General features: G+C 39.2%; 1 protein-coding gene across 1 annotated transcript in view; it reads left to right on the top strand.

Moving 5' to 3' along the window:
• PI4KA (phosphatidylinositol 4-kinase alpha) overlaps positions 1–24,373 on the top strand; it is a 442,522-nt gene that overhangs the window by 242,113 nt on the left and 176,036 nt on the right. The window contains 3 exon segments of the mRNA XM_053701959.1: positions 7,589–7,672; positions 7,960–8,049; positions 21,150–21,269. Coding sequence (XP_053557934.1) covers positions 7,589–7,672; positions 7,960–8,049; positions 21,150–21,269 — 294 coding nt within the window.

Genomic DNA, 24,373 nt, shown 5'->3' with positions numbered 1-24,373 from the left:
CATACGTCACTAGCTCATGGACTCTTGCCAATTACATGAAAGAAAACATTTATGTAAGAACTTACCTGATAAATTCATTTCTTTCATGTTGGCAAGAGTCCATGAGACCCACCCTTTTTATAGTGGCTATGTTTTTTTGTATAAAGCACAATTATATTTCCATTTCCTTTTTTCGATGCTTTCTACTCCTTTTTCTATACCCCACTACTTTTCGTTAATCTTAATTGTGGGTGTGGTGAGGGGTGTATTTATAGGCATTTTGAGGTTTGAGAAACTCTGTTCCTCCTGGTAGGATTGTATATCCCATACGTCACTAGCTCATGGACTCTTGCCGATATGAAAGAAATTAATTTATCAGGTAAGTTCTTACATAAATTATGTTTTAAACCTCCTATGATTACTCCTGAGGTTTTTCCTGTCCCAGATGCGGTTTCTGATATGATTACTAAGGAATGGTCTAAACCTGGTGCTTCTTTTAATCCTTCTTCTAGGTTTAAGAAGTTGTATCCTTTACCAAAACATTTCAAAACATTTGGGCAGATTTTATTCAGAATCAGTGGATTCAGAACATTGTCTCTCAAGGGTATCAAATAGGTTTCAGAATAAGACCTCCTGTGAGAAGATTTTCATGTTCCAACAAATTCTGTGAAAGCTCAGGCTTTTCTGAAGTGTGTTTCAGATCTGGAGCTTTCAGGGGTGATTATACCAGTTCCGCTTCAGGAACAGAGTCTGGGTTTCTATTCAAATCTATTCATTGTCCCAAAAAAAGAAAATTAATTTAGACCAGTTCTGGAGCTGAAGTTTTTGAATCGTTTTGTAAGGGGTCCCAACTTTCAAGATGGTGACTATAAGGACTATTCTTTCTGCCTTTTGTTCAGCAAGGTCATTACATGTATAGGATGCTTATCTTCACATTCCGATTCATCCAGACCACTTATCGGTTTCTGAGATTCTCTTTTCTCGACAAGCATTACCAATTTGTCCCTCTTCAATTTGGTCTAGTGACAGCTCCAATAATCTTCGAAAGTTCTCTGTGCCCTTCGATCTGTAATCAGAGAGCAGGGTATTGCGGTGTTTCCTTATTTGGACGATATCTTGGTACTGGCTCAGTCTTTTCATTTTGCAGAATCTCACACGAATCAACTAGTGTTGTTTCTTCAAAATCATGGTTGGAGGATCAGTTTACCAAAGAGTTTCTTGATTCCTCAGACAAGGGTCACCTTTATAGGTTTCCAGATAGATTGTGTCCATGACTCTGTCTTTACCAGACAAGAGACAATTGAAATTTGCTTCAGCCTGTCGAAACCTTCAGTCTCGATCATTCCTTTCAGTGGCTATGTGCATGGAAGTTTTAGGTCTCATGACTGCAGCATCGGGCACGATCCCCTTTGCTCATTTTCATATGAGACCTCTGCAGCTTTGCATGCTGAATCAATGGTGCAGGGATTATACTCGGATATCACAATTGATTTTCTTAAATCCCAGCATTCTACTCTCTCTCACTTGGTGGTTAGACCATTATCGTATTGTTCAAGGGGCCTCTTTTGTTTGTCCTTTCCTGGACTGTAGTCTCAACAGATGCAAGTTTTCCAGGTTGGGGAGCTGTCTGGGGGTCTCTGACAGCACAAGGGGTTTGGAATCCTCTAGAGGTGAGGTTACCAATCAATATATTAGAATTCTGTGCTATTTTCAGGGCTCTTCAGGCTTGGCCTCTATTAAAGAGAGTACTTTTCATTCGCTTTCAGACGGACAATATCACAACTGTGGCATATGTCAATCATCAGGGAGGGACTCGCAGTCCTTTAGCAATGAAAGAAGTATCACAGATACTTTCTGGGGTGGACTTCAACTCTTGTCTAATTTCTGCGATTCATATCCCAGGTGTAGACAATTGGGAAGCGGATTTTCTCAGCCGTTGGACTTTACATCCGGGGGCGTGGTCTCTCCATCCAGATGTGTTTTTTCAGATTGTACAGATGTGGGGTCTTCCAGAAATAGATCTTATGGCTTCCCATCTAAACAGGAAACTTCCCAGATACCTTTCCAGGTCCATGGATCCTCAGGCGGAGATGGTGGATGCGTTAGCAGTTCCTTGGTCTTACCAACTTGCTTATATTTTTCCTTCTCTAGTTCTTCTTCCAAGGGTGATCTCCAAGATCATAATGGAACAATCACATGTGTTTCTGATAGCACCAGCATGGCCTCACAGGTTTTGGTATGAGGGTCTGGTCCGGATGTCCAGTTGTCAAGCTTGGCCACTTCCTTTAAGGCCAGACCTTCTGTCTCAAGGGCCGTTTTTTCATCAGGATCTCAAATCGCTAAATTTGAAGATATGGAAATTAAATGCTTAGTCATAGAGGTTTCTCTGACTCAGTGATTAATACTATATTGCAGGCTTGTAAGTCTGTTTCAAGGAAAATGTATCATCGGGTTTGGAAAACCTATATTTCATGGTGTTCTACTCAAATTCTCTTGGCATTTTTTTAGAATTCCTAGAATTTTACAGTTTCTTCAGGATGGTTTGGATAAAAGTTTGTCTGCAAGTACTTTGAAGGGACAAATCTCTGCATATGTCATAGAAAGATTGCTAAACTTCCTGATATTCACTGTTTTGTTCAGGCTTTGGTCCATATCAAGCCTGTTATTAAGTCTATTTCTCCTCCTTGGAGTCAATTTGGTTTTGAAGGCTTTGCAGGCTCCTCCTTTTGAGCCTATGCATTCTTTGGATATTAAACTACTTTCCTGGAAAGTATTGTTCCTTTTGTCTATCTCTTCTGCTAGAAGAGTTTCTGAATTGTCTGCTCTCTCCTGTGAATCTCCTTTTCTGATTTTCTTAGGATTCCTTCCTTGTGTCCGAATCCTAAGAATTCTCTTGAGAAATCGTTACACTCTTTGGATGTGGTAAGAGCTTTGAAATACTATGTTGAGGCTACTAAAGATTTTAGGAAGACTTCTAGTCTATTTGTTGTCTTTTCTGGTTCTAGGAAAGGTCAGAAAGCCTCTGACATTTTTTTGGTGTCTTGGTTAAAGCTTTTGATTCACAAAGCTTACAAGGTGGCGGGTCAGTCTCCGCCTCAGAGAATTACGGCTCATTCTACTAGATCAGTTGCCACTTCTTGGGCTTTTAAGAATGAAGCTTCAGTTGATCAGATTTGCAAAGCAACAACTTGGTCTTCTTTGTATACATTTACTGAATTTTACCATTTCAATGTATTTGCTTCTTCTGAAGCAGTCTTTGGTAGAAAAGTTCTTCAGGCAGCTGTCTGTTTGATTCTTCTGCTTATATTTTAAGTTTTTTCTTAAAATTTATAAGAAAAACTTATTTTTTGTTTGGATCGAATTTCTTAGCGGAAACAGCTGTTTTTATTTTATTCTTCCCTCTCTAGTGACTCTTCTGTGGATTTCTACATCTTGGGTATTTTATCCCATACGTCACTAGCTCATTACATGAAAGAAAACATAATTTATGTAAGAACTTACCTGATAAATTAATTTCTTTCATAATGGCAAGAGTCCATGAGGCCCACCCTGTTTTTTGTGGTTATATTTTTTTTTTGTATAAAAGCACAATATTATTTTCCAGTTCCTCTTTTTTGTATGCTTTTTAACTACTTTTTACACCTCACTACTTGGCTATACGTTAAACTAAGGTGTGAGTGTGGTGGGAGGTGTATTTATAGGCATTTTGAGGTTTGGGAAACTTTGCCCTTCCTGGTAGGAATGTATATCCCTTTTTTTTTTTTTTTTTTTAATAACTTTATTAGTTATAGCCACTTAACAACAACAAAAAAAAAAGAACAAACAAACGCAACAACCAAAACCAAAATAACATATGTTCCATGAATTCAGAGTCTCGCAGGACCAGAGAAATATTCAATAATACAACTAATACTGGAACAAACTTAAAAATTCATAAACATGATAATACTGAATCTACATCCAGTAAAATTTGCAATAAAGTGGCTAATTTGTTTTCCGCTATATACATAATAGGAAGAAAGAAGAAGAAAAAAAAAGGAAGGGAAAAATTATATATATATAAACTCCCCCCTTCTCCTCCAGCATCCTAAGGGCACGGACCAGATCTAATCCAACAACTCCCGGTCGAGACTACTCTACCATATTACTATTTCTGATCCTGGTATCAGGAAAAACCCCATATAATACCATTTCTGCAAAGCTTATCGAGGCCACAAAAGGTCTTAAAATCTGTCTCTGCAAGCCACTTGGATATGTCATAATAACCGGTGCCCAGCCTTCCAAAAACTCTTTAATTTTCCTTTCAGACACTAATTGTAAATGAAAAGATTCAAAAATAATCTGAGCTTGAATGTCTCTTAAGATTTGATTTAGGCTAGGAGAGCTCTTTGCTATCCATTTTTTAAAAATATTATATCTCACCTTTAATACAATTATATTTAAGGTACGTATTCTTACATCCCCTCTTGGTTCCAAAAAAAGTAACACTATATCTTGAAAAGTGAAAGTGATAGAAGTTTCAAAGACTCTGTTATACCAGAATTGGACTTTCAACCAAAGTTGAGCAATCTTTGGACAGGCCCACAACATGTGGCGAAGATCAGCCCGAATGTATGCACAGTGTTCACACTGGAAATTTTTTCCAGGATAGAATTTGGCCAGTAAAGCCGGAGAAAAGTAAGAATTGTTCAATAGTTTTAAATGAGATTCCTTCCAACTCACCGCCAACGAGAGTTTAGCAACTCTCGCAAGACTATTGCTTACTTTCTCAAAGTCTATAGAGGGAAAATAAGGGAGCCAGTATTTAATCAGATTATCTTCCTCAAGCATGCCTTGCTTAGTCAGCATAATATCGTAGATTAGAGAGATTGATGCATCACCCAAAATGAATTTTCTGACACAGATCTTGACCTCGGACCAATCATATCTCCCGCCTGGGCACCATTTCTGGCCATTCACAAAGTGTCGAATCTGAAAATACGCGAATCGATTCAATCTAGAAAGTGAAAACCGCTCCCTGATTGTTTCCCAAGGAATCATCTGTAAATCATCATTAAGTAGTTGATGAACATATTCTAGCCCCTTAACCTGCCACTCAAAAAAATATTTCTGGTCTATACCTGGAGAAAACAAGGGATTCCCCCTAATAGGTAAGTATTCAGAAAAGGAAGAATCAATTTTAAGCAGTTTACACACCCTATACCACGCTGTAATAACATTCTTGAATGAAATAAGTAATGAAGCCTCCAGTGGAAGAGATCGGGGAGCACAATGAATTAAAGCTTTCAAGGACCAGGGCTCAACCATATATGATTCAAGATCAAATGTAGTAACTATATCAGACTGAGAGATCCAGTCAAAAACAATCTTACTCAATGAAGCCTAGTTGTAAAGTCTAATGCTGGGTAAAGCCAACCCGGCACTTGTATATTTTTGAGCAAGCCGATTAAGAGATAATCGTCTCTTTTTGGATTTCCAAATAAACTTGGAAAACCATGATGCCAACTTCTTCAGATCCTTATTTAAAATCAGAAGAGGTAAGTTCTGAAGAAAATAGAGAATTTTCGGGAAAACTATCATATTAATCAGATTAACTGAGGCTGAAAGTGATAAAGGAAATGCCACCCACATCTTAAGATCCTCTTGAATTTTCTGAAATAGATATCCAAAATTGGCCTGATACCAAAGTTTCGGGTTTCTATTAATCTCCAACCCAATATATTTAACAGCATCCACCTTATGGAAAATTGTCAAGGGTTGCTCTCTCTCCCGGCTCCCTAGCCACATCAATTCACTCTTCTCCATATTAATTTTATAGCCCGCAAATTAACTAAATAAATTGATCGTATTGATCACATTCGGAATAGTAATAGTCGTTTTATTTAGAAAGAGTAAGGTATCGTCAGCATAGAGTAATATTTTCAAGTTTAGGCCCCCCAAAGAAATCCCCGGAAGAATTTGACGCAGTTTGATTGCCAGAGGTTCCAACACCATATTGAAAAGAAGAGACGACAACGGACACCCTTGTCTTGTTCCTCTTTGCAAAACAATCTCGGAGGAAATTATACCGTTAACAAGTAGATAAGAGACAGGTCTCTGATATAACTTTTGAACAAAATTAGAGAAATTACCGGAAAAAAACAAATTTGGACAGCGTTGAGAACATATGTTTCCAAGAGATGCAGTCAAAAGCTTTGACTGCATCTAACGTGAGAACCGCTATGTCCCCAAGATCAGCCCTCTCCTTAAAATGGTCTGAGTTCCAAATATAATCAACTAGGGTTATTAATTTCCTGATATTCTTAGTGGAACACCACGATGGCATAAAGCCCACCTGGTCAGGGTGAATAATTTTCTCCAGACATAACACTAGTCTATGCGAAATAATGGAAGCGAGAATTTTATAATCCGCATTAAGGACAGAGATGGGCCTGTAGGAGGCCGGATCCTCTGGGTTTTTCCCTTTTTTAAAAATCAATGAAATATTGGCCGCAGAAAATTGCGAGGAAACTTCATTACTTATTTCAAAATAGCTATTATATAGTTTTTCTAAAATTGGTATAACCTGCTCAGATAGGGTTTTATAAAATTCCGCGGGTAACCCGTCGGGTCCTGCTGCTTTATTCGATTTAGCCCGAGATATCGCACTACTTATCTCATCCGCCGAGATAGGGGCATTTAACATGTCCAGATCTTCTGATTGGATTTTGGATATCGAGATTGAAGACCAGAAATTCAATTCATTATCATGATTGAATTCTCCTTCGGCATATAATTGTTAGTAAAATTCGAAGAAGATCCCAGAAATCTCATCTAAATCAGAGGTATGACTATCCAGATGCTGTAACACCGGAATACGATTCTTATTTTTCCTAGCTTTGACTAATCTCGCCAAGCTTTTAGCTGAGCTACTATGGATACTTTTGAACCGTAAGTTGATTTTGTATATGTATATCCCATAAGTCACTAGCTCATGGACTCTTGCCATTATGAAAGAAATTATTTTATCAGGTAAGTTCTTACATAAATTATGTTTTTAAGACACTTTTAAATGTACTTCTATTTTCAAATGTGCTTTGTTCTCTTGGTATCACGTGTTGAAAAAGAATCTGCTAATTGGGGCCTGCAAACATTTGTCTTTTATGAATGGCTGACTATATGTGTTCATCTTCCTGCCAGTAGTGCAATGCTGTTCCTTCACCAAAGGATACAAAGAGAACAAAGCAAATTTGATAATGGAAGTAAATTGAAAAGTTGTAAAATAGTATGTTCTATCCAAATCATGGAAGAAAATTTTGGAGTTTCCTGTATGGGAGCAGGCGATTGTGGGAGAGGAGAAGAGTAAGTCATAAGATGTCCACAAAAGGAGACTGGAAAAGTAGTAAATAAACCTTATAAGGGGGTGAGGTATTAGGAGGTGCTTTGTAGGTAGCAGTGTTCTGCTAGGTATGAGAAGCCAGAGAAGGTACCGGCAAACATTAGCAGCTATTGTAGAACAATGGTTTTAGGGGGTCAGTTTGGAAGGAGCTTGTAAAATGTATTGTGGTTGGTAGGAGAGAGGAAGGCCATTTTGTTCTGATCTTTTTCAAAAATACTTAATCTCTTTTAGGATATTCACAAGGACCAACCATACTATGACATTCCAGATGCCCCATACAGAATCACTGTTCCTGATACATATGAGGCCAGAGAGGTACATTTGTTTGAAGGGCAGTGTCTTCAGCCTTGCTGTGTTCTGTTTTGTTTTTATTTTCAATTAGAAGTAGACATTTTTCCTTTCTTCCTTTTATTATTATTATTATTATTATTATTATTATTATTTATTTGTGCAGCTCTACAAAATCATATAGTACTTCTGCTGAAATCAAAGAATAGGTTAATAAATAGCTTGCTTTTTCATACACAGGTTTAGCACAATTAATAGTTTCATGACAGCTGTCTTACGCATCATATAATATGTAACCTTCTGTCAAATTACAGAGTATTGTAAAGGATTTTGCTGCTCGCTGTGGAATGATATTGCAGGAAGCTATGAAATGGGCTCCAACAGTGACCAAATCCCACCTGCAGGTAACAACCTACAGTACATGCATATTAATTGTGTTGACATAATTCTTTATATAAACATAAAGTGGGTCTTGTCGGTTTGCACCTTGCTAGTGCTGGGTTGGACCCCCTTTTTCCTTCAGAACTGCCTTAATTCTTTGTGGTATAGACTCAACAAGGTCTTGGAAACATTCCTCAGACATTTTTGTCCATATTGACATGATAGCATCACGCAGTTGCTGTAGATTTGTCGACTGCATATCCATGATGCGAATATACCGTTCCACCACATCCAAAAGGTGCTGTATTGGATTGAGATCTGGTGACTGTGGAGGCCATAGGAGTACAGTGAACTCATTGTCATGTTCAAGAAACTAGTTTGAGATGATTTGAGCTTTGTGACATGGTGCATTATCCTGCTGGAAGTAGCCATCAGAAGATGGGTACACTGTAGTCATAAAGGGATGGACTTGGTTAGCAACAATACTCAGGTAGGCCGTGTTGTTTAAACGATGCTCAATTGGTACTAAGGGGCCCAGAGTGTGCAAAGACAATATCCCCCACACCAGTACACCACCATCACTACCAGCCTGAACCATTGATACAAGGCAGGATGGATCCATGCTTTCATGTTGTGTACACCAAATTCTGACCCTATGTCTGAATGTTGTAGCTGAAATTGAGACTCAGACCAGGCAACGATTTTCCAATCTTCTATTGTCCAATTTTGGTGAGCCTTTTTGAATTGTAGCCTCAGTTTCCTGTTCTCAGCTGACAGGAGTGGCACCCGGTGTGTTCTTCTGCTGCTGTAGCCTATATGCTTCAAGGTTCAACTTGTGCGTTCTGAGATGGTATTCTGCATACCTTGATTGTAACAATTGGTTATTTGAGTTACTGTTGCCTTTCTATCATCTCGAACCAGTCTGCCCATCCTCCTCTGACATCAACAAGGCATTTTCAACAATAAATACCAAGAGTACAAAGCAAATTAGACAAGAGGAGTAAATTGTAAAGTTTTTTTTGTTTTTTTTTTTGTTTTTAACATTGCATGTTCTATCTGAATCCCTGTAATGCCTTTGCTCCCCTGTAAATCTACTGACACAGAATCAACTCTTACTAAGTTTGAAGAAGCTCAATGCATAGAAGATTTGTTTGAAGTGGAATAGATCTGCACAAGGCATTTTCGTCCACACAACTGCCACTCACTGGACATTTTCTCTTTTTCAGACCATTCTCTGTAAACCCTAGAGATGGTTGTGTGTGAAAATCCCAGTAGATTAGCAGTTTTTTAAATACTCAGTCTGGCTCTAAAAAACAAGCCACGTTCAAAGTCACTTAAATCCCCTTTCTTCCCCATTCTGATGTTCGGTTTGAACATCAGCAAGTCGTCTTCACCATGTTTAGATGCCTAAATGCATTGAGTAGCTGCCATGTGATTGGCTGATTAGTAATTTGTGTTAATCATTTCAACAGATGTACCTAATAAAGTGGCAGGTGTGTGTGTGTGTATATATATATATATGTGTATATATATATATGTGTATATATATATATATATATATATATATATATATATATATATATATAATACCGTCCATACCACACAGGTTATACCCTCCAGAGGTCGTCTGCCTGGGTGCTATGATGCCTTAAATATTTCCTGTACAAATGACAGCACTCTCAGGTCTTTTTTCAAAATGAGATCAACAAAATTCTCTTTTTTAATGGAACGTTTTCGAGGAGCTTGTCCCCATCATCAGCATAACATTCAAGTGTAACAAAACATATATTTATACAAACAAACCAATTAATCAAATCTTAATAACCTGTGTCTCCCTTGGTGTCCCAGAAAACCGCCAACCCCTCGTGTTTGGAACGCACTATGCGTTCCATTGCTTTGTAACCGGAAGTACCTCATGTCATGTGACTTCCGGTTTCGTATATTCACAATATACCTTATCCGTGCAGCATTTACATATTTCAAACTTATACTCTTAAGTACTATTGCTTACTATATGCCTGTTATACTCATATAGACATTACATTGCCTTATTATACTTGTGATCTTGTGATACACTGACTTGTCACTACTGCAGCGTAATCTAATCACTCTCACACTAGTGTGCTGATTTGTGCAAACTTTATATTTTTGCATTCCACTTTCTCTGTATAATCTATATACTGTGTATTGTGTGGGTATTAACTTTTATGTGTTTATTTGCAATAGCTTGTGTTAATTGTGCCTTTTATGTTTATCTCGGTTACCATGGTTACCCAGTAGTGCTGGCTATGTATTCTCTATGTGTCTTACAATCTTTATATAGCCAAATTCCATTAATTCCTTTATTGCACTTAGACTTAGCGGTCTATTAGTTGCCCCACTGCAATCTAATATGCATGTGTATTTACTCTTCCCCTAGGTGAACGTATTACGTTACTCAGCCCCTCTTTTCTTAGACCCTTGTGTCTTAAAAGGTGTCTGCTTAGAGGCTAGTGATCTACTTGTGCCTATAGGCACCTTGCATCTTTTACACATACATTTCTGACATATAGTTTCTTTAGTTTCTGTTCTATTATCATATTATTTTGTACATTTAGATGTAGCATGTCCTCTTGTTTAGTGCTTTTATTATTTTTTCTCTATATTGTTGTTTGTTATTTATTTTACTAAGATTGTCTCTTTGTATACAGGATTTTCAAGTGTCCCCACTGTGGTGCATCTGTCTCCTAGACTTCTATGCCTTGGATCTGTGTGCATAGCCATTCCACTTCCAGTTATCCGTCTATTTCCGTCCTGCTGTGTCTTTAGATGTTGTTCATCCTTTCCATGCTTATCTTTTATTGTAATAGGCTACTGTGTATCAAGGTTATGGGAGTTGTTGTTTTACTGGTAACCTGCCCCTTCTGTGTCTTACTCCAGGAGTAGTGGGAGGCACTGTCATGTCTCCCCCTGCTCTGATCTAAGGTATATGGCTAGGGCACTACCCCCCTTGGGGTCTGTGTCTCAGCCCCACCTTGATCCGGTGCACAGTATCTGGCCATCGTACCTTTGTATGTATCTCCTACCTACACCAGTGCCTTAAAATCTGGTGCTGAGTTGAGCCCCCCTGGGTGTATTGTGCCCAGTCTATACATCCATTCTGCTTCTCGTCTGAGAAGGGCTTTATTACGATCGCCTCCTCTGTCAAGCTGGGGGATGTGGTCAATTAAGATGTATCTGATGCTGGAGACTTGATGTTGTTTTTGAGTGCAATGTCTGGCTACAGGTTGGTCTGAATTGCCTGTGTCTAGTGCCACCCTTATCGCCCGCCTGTGGTTAGCCATTCTTTCACGTAATGTCCCACTGGTCTTACCAATATAGAATTTGGCACATGGGCAGTAGAGTAGGTAGATTACATGTGTTGTATTGCACGACAGAGAGTGTTTGATGTGATACACCTTGTTAGTATGCGGATGGTGGAAGGTCTTAGTGGCTATTAGACCATTGCACGTTGTGCATCCCAGGCACTTATATGAACCTTTGATGTTAACCTTTTCTTTCTTTAGATAGCATTTTTTGGGGTCTGTTTTGACCAGCAGGTCCCTTAGATTTGTACCCCGCCTGTATGCAATCATCGGTGTGAGATTATGTGCAAATCTTAGTTTTGGGTCCGATTGTATCACAGGCCAATGTTTCCTTAGGATCTTGCCAGCATCACTGGTATTTGGTGAAAATGTAGTTGCCATTATGAGCCTGTTAGTTGTATCTTTGTTTTTTTCTTTGTTCATAAGAGTTGTCTGTGTATACGGTAGTAGTTCTTGTACAATTGTATCTACCATATTCTTTTTGTATCCTCGCTGTATAAATTTGTCCCTCATAAACTGAAGTTGGGAGACCCCTGTAGCTTTGTCTGTGTTGTTACGTATTACTCGCATCAGTTGTGATTTTATGATTCCTTTGAGTAACGCTGGTGGGTGACAACTATTGGCACATAATAAGGAGTTCCTATCGGTGGGCTTATAATACAGTGTAGTGCCTATTGTACCACTTTGTATGTATACATTAAGGTCCAGGAAATGTACTTCTGTTGCACTGTGTGTTATTTTAAATCTCACCGGTGTGTTTGTGTTGTTAATGTATTGGAACCATTCTAATAGTGTGTCTTGTCCTCCCCTCCAGATTAAAAAGACATCATCTATATATCTTACATAGAAAATTATAGATGTTATGTCTTTGTTCCACAGATATGTCTTTTCAAACTCAGACATGTATATGTTGGCATACGATGGGGCCATATTTGACCCCATCGCCGTGCCGGATGTCTGCAAGTAGTATTGAGTTTCAAATCGAAAGTAGTTGTGTGTACTCCTAGTAATTGAAGAGGTTACAAATATACTAGGAAGAGTGAAGATAGAAATATCAACATTTGAGGAAGCACATAACACCACACTTACATTAGACCAACAAGAAAATTGGCTACTCAAACTTAATCAGCAGATAGAAAAATATAAAACAGATTTAACAGTCTTCAAAAATAGAAAACTTGACGCTGTTAACGCAGATTATACTCATGGTAGGGTATATAAATGGCTAACTAACTCTACAGAAGGTAGAAATAGAAGAACCTACAGACCCAGACGAGTGCAATTTGCAACAATAGATACAAGTGGCGCTGAATCGTCCGAAACGGACACTAACACCTCACACACGACCTCTATGTCACCAGGTACATATACACCACAAACAACACGAGGTGACACATATATACATAGGGGACACTCCACCCCAGAACGACATTTTTTAGGGGTAACCACCAGGTCACGGGGAGGAGGAGGAGACAGAGGCCACACATCAGGAGGGCGGGGAGGAAAATACAGGCCAGCACGCCGCAACAGAATGAGGACATAGTAGTCAATCTTAGTGAACACATACTAACCATAGCAGAAAGACAAATCCTCAACAAAGGCCTAACATTCATACCAAGCCATAGCACTCCAGAATTAGAACTTAAAATAGATATGTACAAACATAATAGAGTGCTAAAAATTAAGGAATTCTTCCAAGACACCCCCACACAAAAGACAGGAATGTCTCCATTAGATAAATGCAAAAAGGCAAGTACATTTGAACCGCACAGTAATAGCGCGTCAACTAAGACATACATAAGACTCACCACGCAGGACTTTGAAACAATAAGAGTTAACAAAAAATGGGCACATAACTTAACACAAGAAGAAAGACAAGCCATCAAAACTTTGCAGGATGATCACTCAATGGTCATTCGCCCCGCAGATAAAGGCGGGGCTATTGTCCTTTTGAACTATTCAGACTATAGAGAGGACATCCTGCAACAGTTAAGTGATGCTGAAACATATACCACACTAACAAGAGACCCCACGGGCAAATTTAAGCAGGAACTTGACCAAATCTTAACACTTGGATTCCAGCAGGGATATCTCAATGAAAACTTATATGAATTTTGTACTACTAAATACCCAAAAGTGCCAATTCTATACACCACGCCCAAAATCCATAAAACTATGGATAGACCACCAGGGCGACCGATTGTGTCGGCGGTACAATCCATGACACAACCGGTAGCACAATTACTCGACATATTACTGCAACCCACAGTAAAGAAAACAATATCCTACATCGCTGATACAAATGACCTCATACGTAAACTGGGGGATGTTGCTGTGGAGACTGGGGACATCCTGGTAACCCTGGATGTCAACAGTCTCTACACCATCATCCCTCATGACAAAGGGCTTACAGCAGTCAGGAACCATCTCATTGAAGATAGAGAATATGAGGGACCCCCAATTGAGTACTTCATGACACTTATGCAATTTTGTCTCACACACAACTACTTTCGATTTGAAACTCAATACTACTTGCAGACATCCGGCACGGCGATGGGGTCAAATATGGCCCCATCGTATGCCAACATATACATGTCTGAGTTTGAAAAGACATATCTGTGGAACAAAGACATAACATCTATAATTTTCTATGTAAGATATATAGATGATGTCTTTTTAATCTGGAGGGGAGGACAAGACACACTATTAGAATGGTTCCAATACATTAACAACACAAACACACCGGTGAGATTTAAAATAACACACAGTGCAACAGAAGTACATTTCCTGGACCTTAATGTATACATACAAAGTGGTACAATAGGCACTACACTGTATTATAAGCCCACCGATAGGAACTCCTTATTATGTGCCAATAGTTGTCACCCACCAGCGTTACTCAAAGGAATCATAAAATCACAACTGATGCGAGTAATACGTAACAACACAGACAAAGCTACAGGGGTCTCCCAACTTCAGTTTATGAGGGACAAATTTATACAGCGAGGATACAAAAAGAATATGGTAGATACAATTGTACAAGAACTACTACCGTATACACAGACAACTCTTATGAACAAAGAAAAAAACAAAGATACAACTAACAGGCTCATAATGGCAACTACATTTTCACCAAATACCAGTGATGCTGGCAAGATCCTAAGGAAACATTGGCCTGTGATACAATCGGACCCAAAACTAAGATTTGCACATAATCTCACACCGATGATTGCATACAGGCGGGGTACAAATCTAAGGGACCTGCTGGTCAAAACAGACCCCAAAAAATGCTATCTAAAGAAAGAAAAGGTTAACATCAAAGGTTCATATAAGTGCCTGGGATGCACAACGTGCAATGGTCTAATAGCCACTAAGACCTTCCACCATCCGCATACTAACAAGGTGTATCACATCAAACACTCTCTGTCGTGCAATACAACACATGTAATCTACCTACTCTACTGCCCATGTGCCAAATTCTATATTGGTAAGACCAGTGGGACATTACGTGAAAGAATGGCTAACCACAGGCGGGCGATAAGGGTGGCACTAGACACAGGCAATTCAGACCAACCTGTAGCCAGACATTGCACTCAAAAACAACATCAAGTCTCCAGCATCAGATACATCTTAATTGACCACATCCCCCAGCTTGACAGAGGAGGCGATCGTAATAAAGCCCTTCTCAGACGAGAAGCAGAATGGATGTATAGACTGGGCACAATACACCCAGGGGGGCTCAACTCAGCACCAGATTTTAAGGCACTGGTGTAGGTAGGAGATACATACAAAGGTACGATGGCCAGATACTGTGCACCGGATCAAGGTGGGGCTGAGACACAGACCCCAAGGGGGGTAGTGCCCTAGCCATATACCTTAGATCAGAGCAGGGGGAGACATGACAGTGCCTCCCACTACTCCTGGAGTAAGACACAGAAGGGGCAGGTTACCAGTAAAACAACAACTCCCATAACCTTGATACACAGTAGCCTATTACAATAAAAGATAAGCATGGAAAGGATGAACAACATCTAAAGACACAGCAGGACGGAAATAGACGGATAACTGGAAGTGGAATGGCTATGCACACAGATCCAAGGCATAGAAGTCTAGGAGACAGATGCACCACAGTGGGGACACTTGAAAATCCTGTATACAAAGAGACAATCTTAGTAAAATAAATAACAAACAACAATATAGAGAAAAAATAATAAAAGCACTAAACAAGAGGACATGCTACATCTAAATGTACAAAATAATATGATAATAGAACAGAAACTAAAGAAACTATATGTCAGAAATGTATGTGTAAAAGATGCAAGGTGCCTATAGGCACAAGTAGATCACTAGCCTCTAAGCAGACACCTTTTAAGACACAAGGGTCTAAGAAAAGAGGGGCTGAGTAACGTAATACGTTCACCTAGGGGAAGAGTAAATACACATGCATATTAGATTGCAGTGGGGCAACTAATAGACCGCTAAGTCTAAGTGCAATAAAGGAATTAATGGAATTTGGCTATATAAAGATTGTAAGACACATAGAGAATACATAGCCAGCACTACTGGGTAACCATGGTAACCGAGATAAACATAAAAGGCACAATTAACACAAGCTATTGCAAATAAACACATAAAAGTTAATACCCACACAATACACAGTATATAGATTATACAGAGAAAGTGGAATGCAAAAATATAAAGTTTGCACAAATCAGCACACTAGTGTGAGAGTGATTAGATTACGCTGCAGTAGTGACAAGTCAGTGTATCACAAGATCACAAGTATAATAAGGCAATGTAATGTTTATATGAGTATAACAGGCATATAGTAAGCAATAGTACTTAAGAGTATAAGTTTGAAATATGTAAATGCTGCACGGATAAGGTATATTGTGAATATACGAAACCGGAAGTCACATGACATGAGGTACTTCCGGTTACAAAGCAATGGAACGCATAGTGCGTTCCAAACACGAGGGGTTGGCGGTTTTCTGGGACACCAAGGGAGACACAGGTTATTAAGATTTGATTAATTGGTTTGTTTGTATAAATATATGTTTTGTTACACTTGAATGTTATGCTGATGATGGGGACAAGCTCCTCGAAAACGTTCCATTAAAAAAGAGAATTTTGTTGATCTCATTTTGAAAAAAGACCTGAGAGTGCTGTCATTTGTACAGGAAATATATATATATATATATATATATATATATATATGATTAGGAAAAAGACGTTACACGCACAATATATATTCCAGTTTTGAGTGGACCATATTGTACCTTGATATACCTCTGTCTTACACGGTTTGGTATATTATTTGAATACTGCCTAAAACAGTGGTGAGCAACTAGCTTTATATTAAAAGTATATGTATTGTGTAGTGAAAAGAACGTGCAGATGTTTCCTTCTTAATATGGGAATAGTCCACAGCTGCATTCCCTACTTGTGGGAAAAACTGAACCTGGCCACCAGGAGGAGGCAAAGACACCCCTGCCAAAGGCTTAAATACCTCCCCCACTTCCCCATAACCCCAGTCATTCTTTGCCTTTCGTCACAGGAGGTTGGCAGAGTAGTGTATGAAGATTTCAGAGTAGTCTCTTATGGAGGGTAGTACTCTTCGAGATGGGACTGGAGTTTTAAGTAGTACTGTCAGCCTCTCAATGAGAGCATGGATGAAAGTTAGAGTCCGGAGATGCAGGGAGAGTCTTTCTGCGAAACCATCCCAACTCATATTAACAGCTCCTTAAGCAATCAGCGTTGACGAGTTTCGCTGCCTGCTTTCTTCTCTCAAGTCCATGTCAGAAGCAACGCTGTTATCTGTCACACTTGAAGGGTCGTGTTACTGTTCCACGGCATAGATTCTGGTAAGATCGTTTCATTTTTTTATACATGTATGATAACGCAAGAAGACACAGTGTGTCTCCTTTTATCTGTATAGAATCAAGGGTTAATATCTCCTGAGGGGGATTATTGAACAGTGGGGAATAATCTTATATGTTTATTTGATTTTATGCTGCTTTATATGTGAGATGTTATGGGCTCATAGGCTGTTATGGAATATACAGGTTTCACTTTTACTTTGAGAGCTGTGCAGCTTACAAGTTTGGCATGCTTTTTCTCATAGCAGAGACGGGACTGCATTGCACAGTTTTCATTCCCTCTTTCCTGACCGGGTGTTTATCAGAGAGGATTCATAAATCTCTGTACTGTCTGGGTCATAGGAGGTGAGGAATGCCCAGCCATTGGGGTATAAGGGTGCCGTTTTTGTGAATAAAATAAGAATGTTTTATTTTCTATAGTTCTCCGCTTATTGTACTAGCGACGGAGGATTCTGTTACTTTAGAATGTACTCCCTCTATTCCTAAAGAGTAATTCCTGTTTATATTGCGAGGAGGCCTTAGATCCGCCCTCTCAAATGTTTGATACCACTGAGCCATCCACCTCTGAGGAGTTGTCGTCCAGTGAGGTGCGTACCCTACATTCTTCTCTCTCTACACATGCAGTTTCCTGTAGCATTGCTTATCCTCCATCTGGAGGGGGCTTTTTTTTCACCAGACATTACTGCGCAGTTCAGACGGCGGTGTCTGCGGCCTTTAATGCTACCTCGCCCTGCCAATCGCAAGCGAAAGGTTACATATTGCACTCCTTCCCAGAGTGCATCAGATAATTTATTGGATTTAACTGATACGGTTATCCGAGGATGAACATTCTGCGTCAGAGTCTGCTACCTCTAAACCTCCGGCTGCGGAGGAACCAGACTTTAGTTTTAGGAATTTGCGCTTTCTTCTAAAGGAAGTTTTTTGCGAATTCAGAGGTTCCAGAGGCCAAATTGCCTGATGAACATTTGCTTCCTAAATTGGGGGAATTTTTTGAGCAGAAGTCTGATCTCTCCTGTAGAATGGCAGCTAAACAGATGGCTGTTTAAGATAATTGTCAACAGATGGGTTCTTCTAGAGATCGACCTTATGGCTTCTGCCATAAATCATCAGCTTCCAAAGTTTTTCAGTCGCAATCCAACACCTTGTGTCTTTGGGGTGGATGCCCTTCTTCAAGAGTGGCCTTTCAGTCTCGTTTAACTGTTTCCACTGATTCCTCTCATTCCATGCCTTCTGAAAAAAAATTCTGCAAGAATCAGCGCCCTTCATTGTCATTCTTCATTTTTGGCCGTGGTTTCCACTGGTTCACAGACTAGTGGGTCTACCTCCATGGCATCTTCCAGTCTCTTGGGACATGTTGAGTCAGGGTCCAGTGGTTCACCCAAATCCACAAAGGCCAAAGGTTGGCGGGATGGTTGCTGAGGTCTCCACACTTCAGCAATTAAATATTTCAGCACCTGTTATCTAGACACTTCTTCACGCCCGGAAAGGATCAACTTCTAAGACATATTACAGATTATGGGACATTTTTTCTTCCTGGAAGTTTATGCATAATATATTTTCAGCTACTTTTCAAATTTCTCACTTGCTCTACTTTCTTCATGATGGTTTTCTTCAAGGTTTTAGTGCTAAATCCCTCAAGGTTTAGATGTCAGCAATATCTGCTATTTCAGGAATCATATGGGCTTAAGACCCTTTGATGATCCAGTTTTTTTAAGCTTTGGACCATATCCGTCCTTTTGTCAGATTATCTATACCATCTTGGGATCTTTCTCTGGTTTTGGATTCACCATTTGAACCCTTACGAGAAGTTTCCTTGTAGTTTCTTACTTTAAAGACTGTGTTTCTGGCGGCCATTACTTCCGCAAGGTGGGTGTCTGAACTACAGGCCCTTTCAGTTAAAGAAATGTTTGTCTTTCATCAGGACAAAAATGTTCTTCGAAAAGTCCCTAAATTTCTTCCTAAGGTGGTGTCTGATTTTTATAAAGCTCGGGATATTGTTCTTCCTTCATTCTGTCCAGGGAAACAAGATTCTCATGGAAAACCATTTGTATGTGGTTCAATGTCTTCACATTTATTTGAAAAGAACTCAGGGCATGCGTAAGACAGAAAACATATTTGTCATACCTAAAGGACCTTGTCAAGGTCAAGCTCCTTAAAGATCTACAATTTCTGATTGGATCGTTCAGACAATCTCTAGCGCTTACAGACAAAAAGGGGAACAGGTACCTGATGGGCTTAAGGCACTTTCTACTAGGGAAGTTGCAACTTCCCTGGGCTCTAAAAGCAGATGCTATTTGTCAGTCGGCAGTTTGGAAGTTTTTATAACACCTTTGTCTCTTTTTTTATAACACCTTTGTTCGCCAATCGACTGCTGCTAGATTTGGTCGGAAGATTTTTACTTAAATAATTTTGTATTTATTGCAGTATTTTTTTTGTCTGTTTTTAATTTCTTACTCACCCTTACTTGCATTTACTACTGGTTCACCTATTTTGGCTGGACGTCACTAGAAGGAGGAAGGGGTGGTGTCTCTGAGCTACCTTAATTAGGTAACAAGAGGAGTGGATGGTTCTGTCCACGCCCCTCTGGAAAGGGGGTCTCACTGGTAAGTATTACCTAGGGCAGGGGTGAGCAACCATGGCTCTCTAGAGGTTTTGGATCTACATTTCCCATGATGCTGATGCACTTAAAGCTGGCTGAGGATCATGGGAAATGTAGTTTCAAAACCTCTGGAGAGCCAAGGTTGCTCACCCCTGACCTAGGGTATGGGCCAAGATATAGAACTTGCTTATATTAGAGTGATAATTTCTAGTTTTTTCTCCTTCCAATAAAATACAGTTGAAAAGTTGATCAAATATGAACCTATTAAACTAGAGAGAGTTTACCTCCCAATAATTTCATTAATTTCAATGATCTGTTTATGTATTTCTAATGATATATAACTAAATCAGTAATTTGCTGATATAACTGGAAAAATTATCTGAAAAGTTATGATAAAAATGAAACCTTTATGTAGAAAACCATGATTTAAATTGTCTTTCTGCTAGTGATTTAAACTCTGATTTAAATCAATTTGATTTAAATCAAATCCACCCTGGGCCACAGCAATATAGTCTGTATTGGGACGGTGTTTGGAGGTTTTCAATTTATTTTGACTTTATGTATGCCACAATGAGATACAATATATTGTTATTCAGTTCATTTTAGCCCTCTCTGGCATTCCTTAACATTGCTCTAGCCTTATTCCTAACGTGTCATAATATCACCTATATTGCCTTACACTGAGATCTTCAACTATGACGTTCTTGCACCAGGATGTCACAGGGTTTGATATCTTAATGTACATGCTCTCCACCACTGTGATATTGTGGTTGTTCTTACAGCTATGAAAATTCAGAGAGATGCCTGTTATTGAGTTTAAAAAATAGGAAATGATATACTGCAGCAGAGAATAGAATGAGGGTCATTAAAGAATCCTCATGCAGCCCATGGAAAGCCAGTTTCCGACTACTAGTTTAGAGTCAAAATACCTTTGTTACAATCTAAAATTCTGCTACGTCCCGAACTTTAGTAGTTTTTTTTTTTTTTTTTTTGTCTGTAGATGACTTTTATAGAAATGTTGCCTTTTCCGTACAGTAACCTTCCAGCAGAGTTAGATATTGTAATTTAATAAAATGGTTCTGATACACATAATGTTACTAATTATGATGCATTGCTTGAAACCAGTGAAATTCTCTTATATTTCAGATGTTCTTATTGTGGACACTTGGTACTCAGTATAGATTTGGTGTGATCCTAGTAGTGTTTGAATAGATTCACAATTTTATTTTGTATGTATATATCAATGTATTTCTTCTCTGTACTGCTATGTATTAAATACTTACCTATGTTTAATGGTTTAGGAATACTTGAACAAACATCAGAACTGGGTATCTGGCCTTTCCCAGCACACTGGCCTTGCTATGGCTACAGAGAGCATACTGCACTTTGCTGGATACAACAGGCATAACACTACTCTGGGGGTGAGTATTGTAGGATATCTGTGCTATCCTTACCCCTGTACTTTCAAACTGTTAACAGACTTGTCATGTTCTTTTGCTTGGTCACTGTAATAATGGTAATGTAAATCAAAATAGAAGTAAACAAAATATATGAGTGGGAAAACTGACAGACTCAGAGAATGTGAGTAATATTTGCAAACTCATTGTATATTGATATTGGTTACAATCTTGTCAACCAATCATTCTGCAAATGTTTTTCTTACTGTGAAATACTCTTTGCATGTGTATTGTGACTTTCTAAAGGTGGTGTGAGTCCACAAGCCATTACTTCTGGGAATTTCACTCCTTGCCACTAGGATGAGGCTTAGATTCCCAAAACTCCAAGAGCCCCTAAACTCTCCCACCTCACTGGTAAATTATTCTTATCTTTGCCTCCGGTGAAGAATGGAGGTGCTCCAGCTGTTCTTCTGTTAGGGTTTCTTACAGATTTGAGGCCCATTTTCCCCTCAGAGAGCTACTGTTTGGACAGAGGGAAGTTTGTGTAGTATGGTGTAGTGGTACAATTACACCCAGTGGGAGTTAATCACAGTCCTGACACACAAGTGTCTTGGAAACCGGTCCCTAGTCTCCTCCTGTGGGATTGTCGTTATACTCCACATACTCAGATCCTCTGCTGTCACGAATGCAGCACTGGATTGCCTATCAACTGGAAGCAGTTTATTCCTGCAGATGGCAAGTCCAGCCAGTAGTGTGGGTGCTTATTAGGTAAGTATGTAGTTGATTTATGTGGGCACTCGCATAGCCTTTTGGCTATTGTTAGTTACTCTTAGTATTTTACATCAAAGCCAGGGAACTATGATGTCAGGCTTTTTTTCCTTATATGTTCAGTATGGGAATTTGGCCTGCAGGAACCTACATTTTTATTTATATACCTATACACCTTATGTTTTTTACTTTTTAGTTTTTTTAGTGCTCTTCTGTTAATTTGAGGGTGTTGGAGTAATGTTAGCTCGCATTGGCTTCTTACCACGTTTTATGTACTTAGTTTTCGCTCACGTTACCATTTATTAGTGCGCGTTGGCTTTGTTTACATGCCTCGCATGTTTAGTTTAATTGTGTGTGTTGGCCTAGTTTGCGTGACATTTTTTGTTGAGTCCTTTGTACAGATGGGCGCACTTCGTTTTTTGTGTGCATATGTTATTTAGTTAGCGTTCCTCGGCCATTTGCATGTTTGTCAGTTAGTGCTTTTATATGCAAGTTGGCGTTTCCCCTTTGTGCTACCAAGCTGTGTTGGGTTGCACATTGCTCTTTTCCCTCCGCATTATTTAGCTCCTCTGTTTGCCCTAGTCTCATCTATTGGAGTGGATACGATTTTCAATTCCGTCTAGAACTGCTTATTTTTTGGGGGTGTATTTAATGAAGGTTCTCCGTTTATATATTTACCTGCCTAGTCTTTCTTTGGGATTTCTGTGTTTAAATCCTTGATTGTTATTTGCCTACCACATTAAAATTATTTTCTGTGGTTTTCAGTCTTGGCCTTTTTTTCATGATGGAGCATATTGGTTCTGTCCCCCCTACTTTAAAAATTGGTTCCTTAGATGTGTTAGAAGATCCTCTAAACACTTCCTACTGATATTAAAGTGTAAATGGTAAATCCGAGTGTTTAATCATGGGATACGGATGTTTTTTTCCATAGGGTTTGAAAGACCTGTGTTTCTTGGTGTGTGTGTAAAATCCAGTTCGCTTTTTCAGTTTTGTTTCTCAAGAAGATTGCTATTCTTCCTGGCTTTCAGAGTTTTGTTCAAGCTTTAGTCAGGATCAAGCTAGTGGTAAAACAAATGTCTCCTCTTGGAGCATAAATTTGGTTCTAATGATTTTGCAGGTTGCTCTTTTTTTTGTCTTGGAACGTTTTGTTTCTATTAGCAATTCCTGTTATTAGAAGAACGTCTGAATTGTTTGCGCTTTCCTGTGGGATTTATTGGTTTGCCATCAGGATAAGGCGGTTTTGAGAGATAGTTTGATTTCTTGCCTTAAATGGATATGAAACCCAATTTTTTTCTTTCATGATTCAGATTGAGCAATTTGGCTTCATTCTGTTTGTATCTTTTATTGTAACGTTTATCACCTCATCATATATTTCTGTCCTGTTTCTTTAATTATGGGCCGGTCTAATCTTCTGTCAACCTATTTAACCACCATCCAGCAATAAGCTCATTGCTTCGTAATTTGGTTGTAAACTCTTACTGCTCGCTTACAGCTCTTGTCCTGAGCTCATTCGTGTAACTTACCTGATCGTTCTAACTATTTTCAACCTGCCGGTGATATCTGCAGTCCGGATACTATCGTAAACCTGACGTCATCAGACCTGCAGGGTTTCCAACTCAGTTCCTCACAGGCAAACACTGCAGCCTTTCACCCTGTCCTCGCAGCTTCCGCTTGATACAGTCTGTCTCCTAATCTACAGCCTCCGGATTACTCATCCACGTACTCTACTAGGACTTACCTGGGTAAGAAACATTAAATGTATTGTGTACTCAATATACCAATCTCTCTGCTCCACTACTTATAAGGGTACCATTTCCTTTAGGATCCTGTTCCAAGTGTCTAGTAATTAGTACTGCCGTGTTACTCCGCTAGCCTGTTGCTTCTACCCTGTTGCCTCATATACGTTATACCTGGTTTCTACTTTACCCCAAAATACTACAGTGCTGTAATTACCATTCAATATCTACTACCTCCCTATGCATTTATCCTTTGATGAGATTATTTTGTATGGGAAATCAATGCTGCCATTAACAACTGCTTACACCAAGTAATGTATAAGCAGCTGCTAACATATAGCTACATACTCTATGCTTTATCTTGTCTGATTATACTGCACAGTTGTTATCTATCACACCACAAGACTTCACAACCTTTTTCTCTTCCATAGTCTGGGATCTCTGCTGAGACTATTACATGTATTGAAGGAGCAGCAATGCACTACTGGGAGCTAGTTGAGCACATCAGTAAGCCATTGATTAGAGATATATTTCTCCAACATAGGTGTGTCCGGTCCACGGCGTCATCCTTACTTGTGGGATATTCTCTTCCCCAACAGGAAATGGCAAAGAGCCCAGCAAAGC

Source organism: Bombina bombina, chromosome 2 (genome assembly GCF_027579735.1).
Source record: "Bombina bombina isolate aBomBom1 chromosome 2, aBomBom1.pri, whole genome shotgun sequence".
Lineage (NCBI taxonomy): Eukaryota > Metazoa > Chordata > Amphibia > Anura > Bombinatoridae > Bombina > Bombina bombina.
This window is presented reverse-complemented; position numbering and strand designations above follow the sequence as displayed.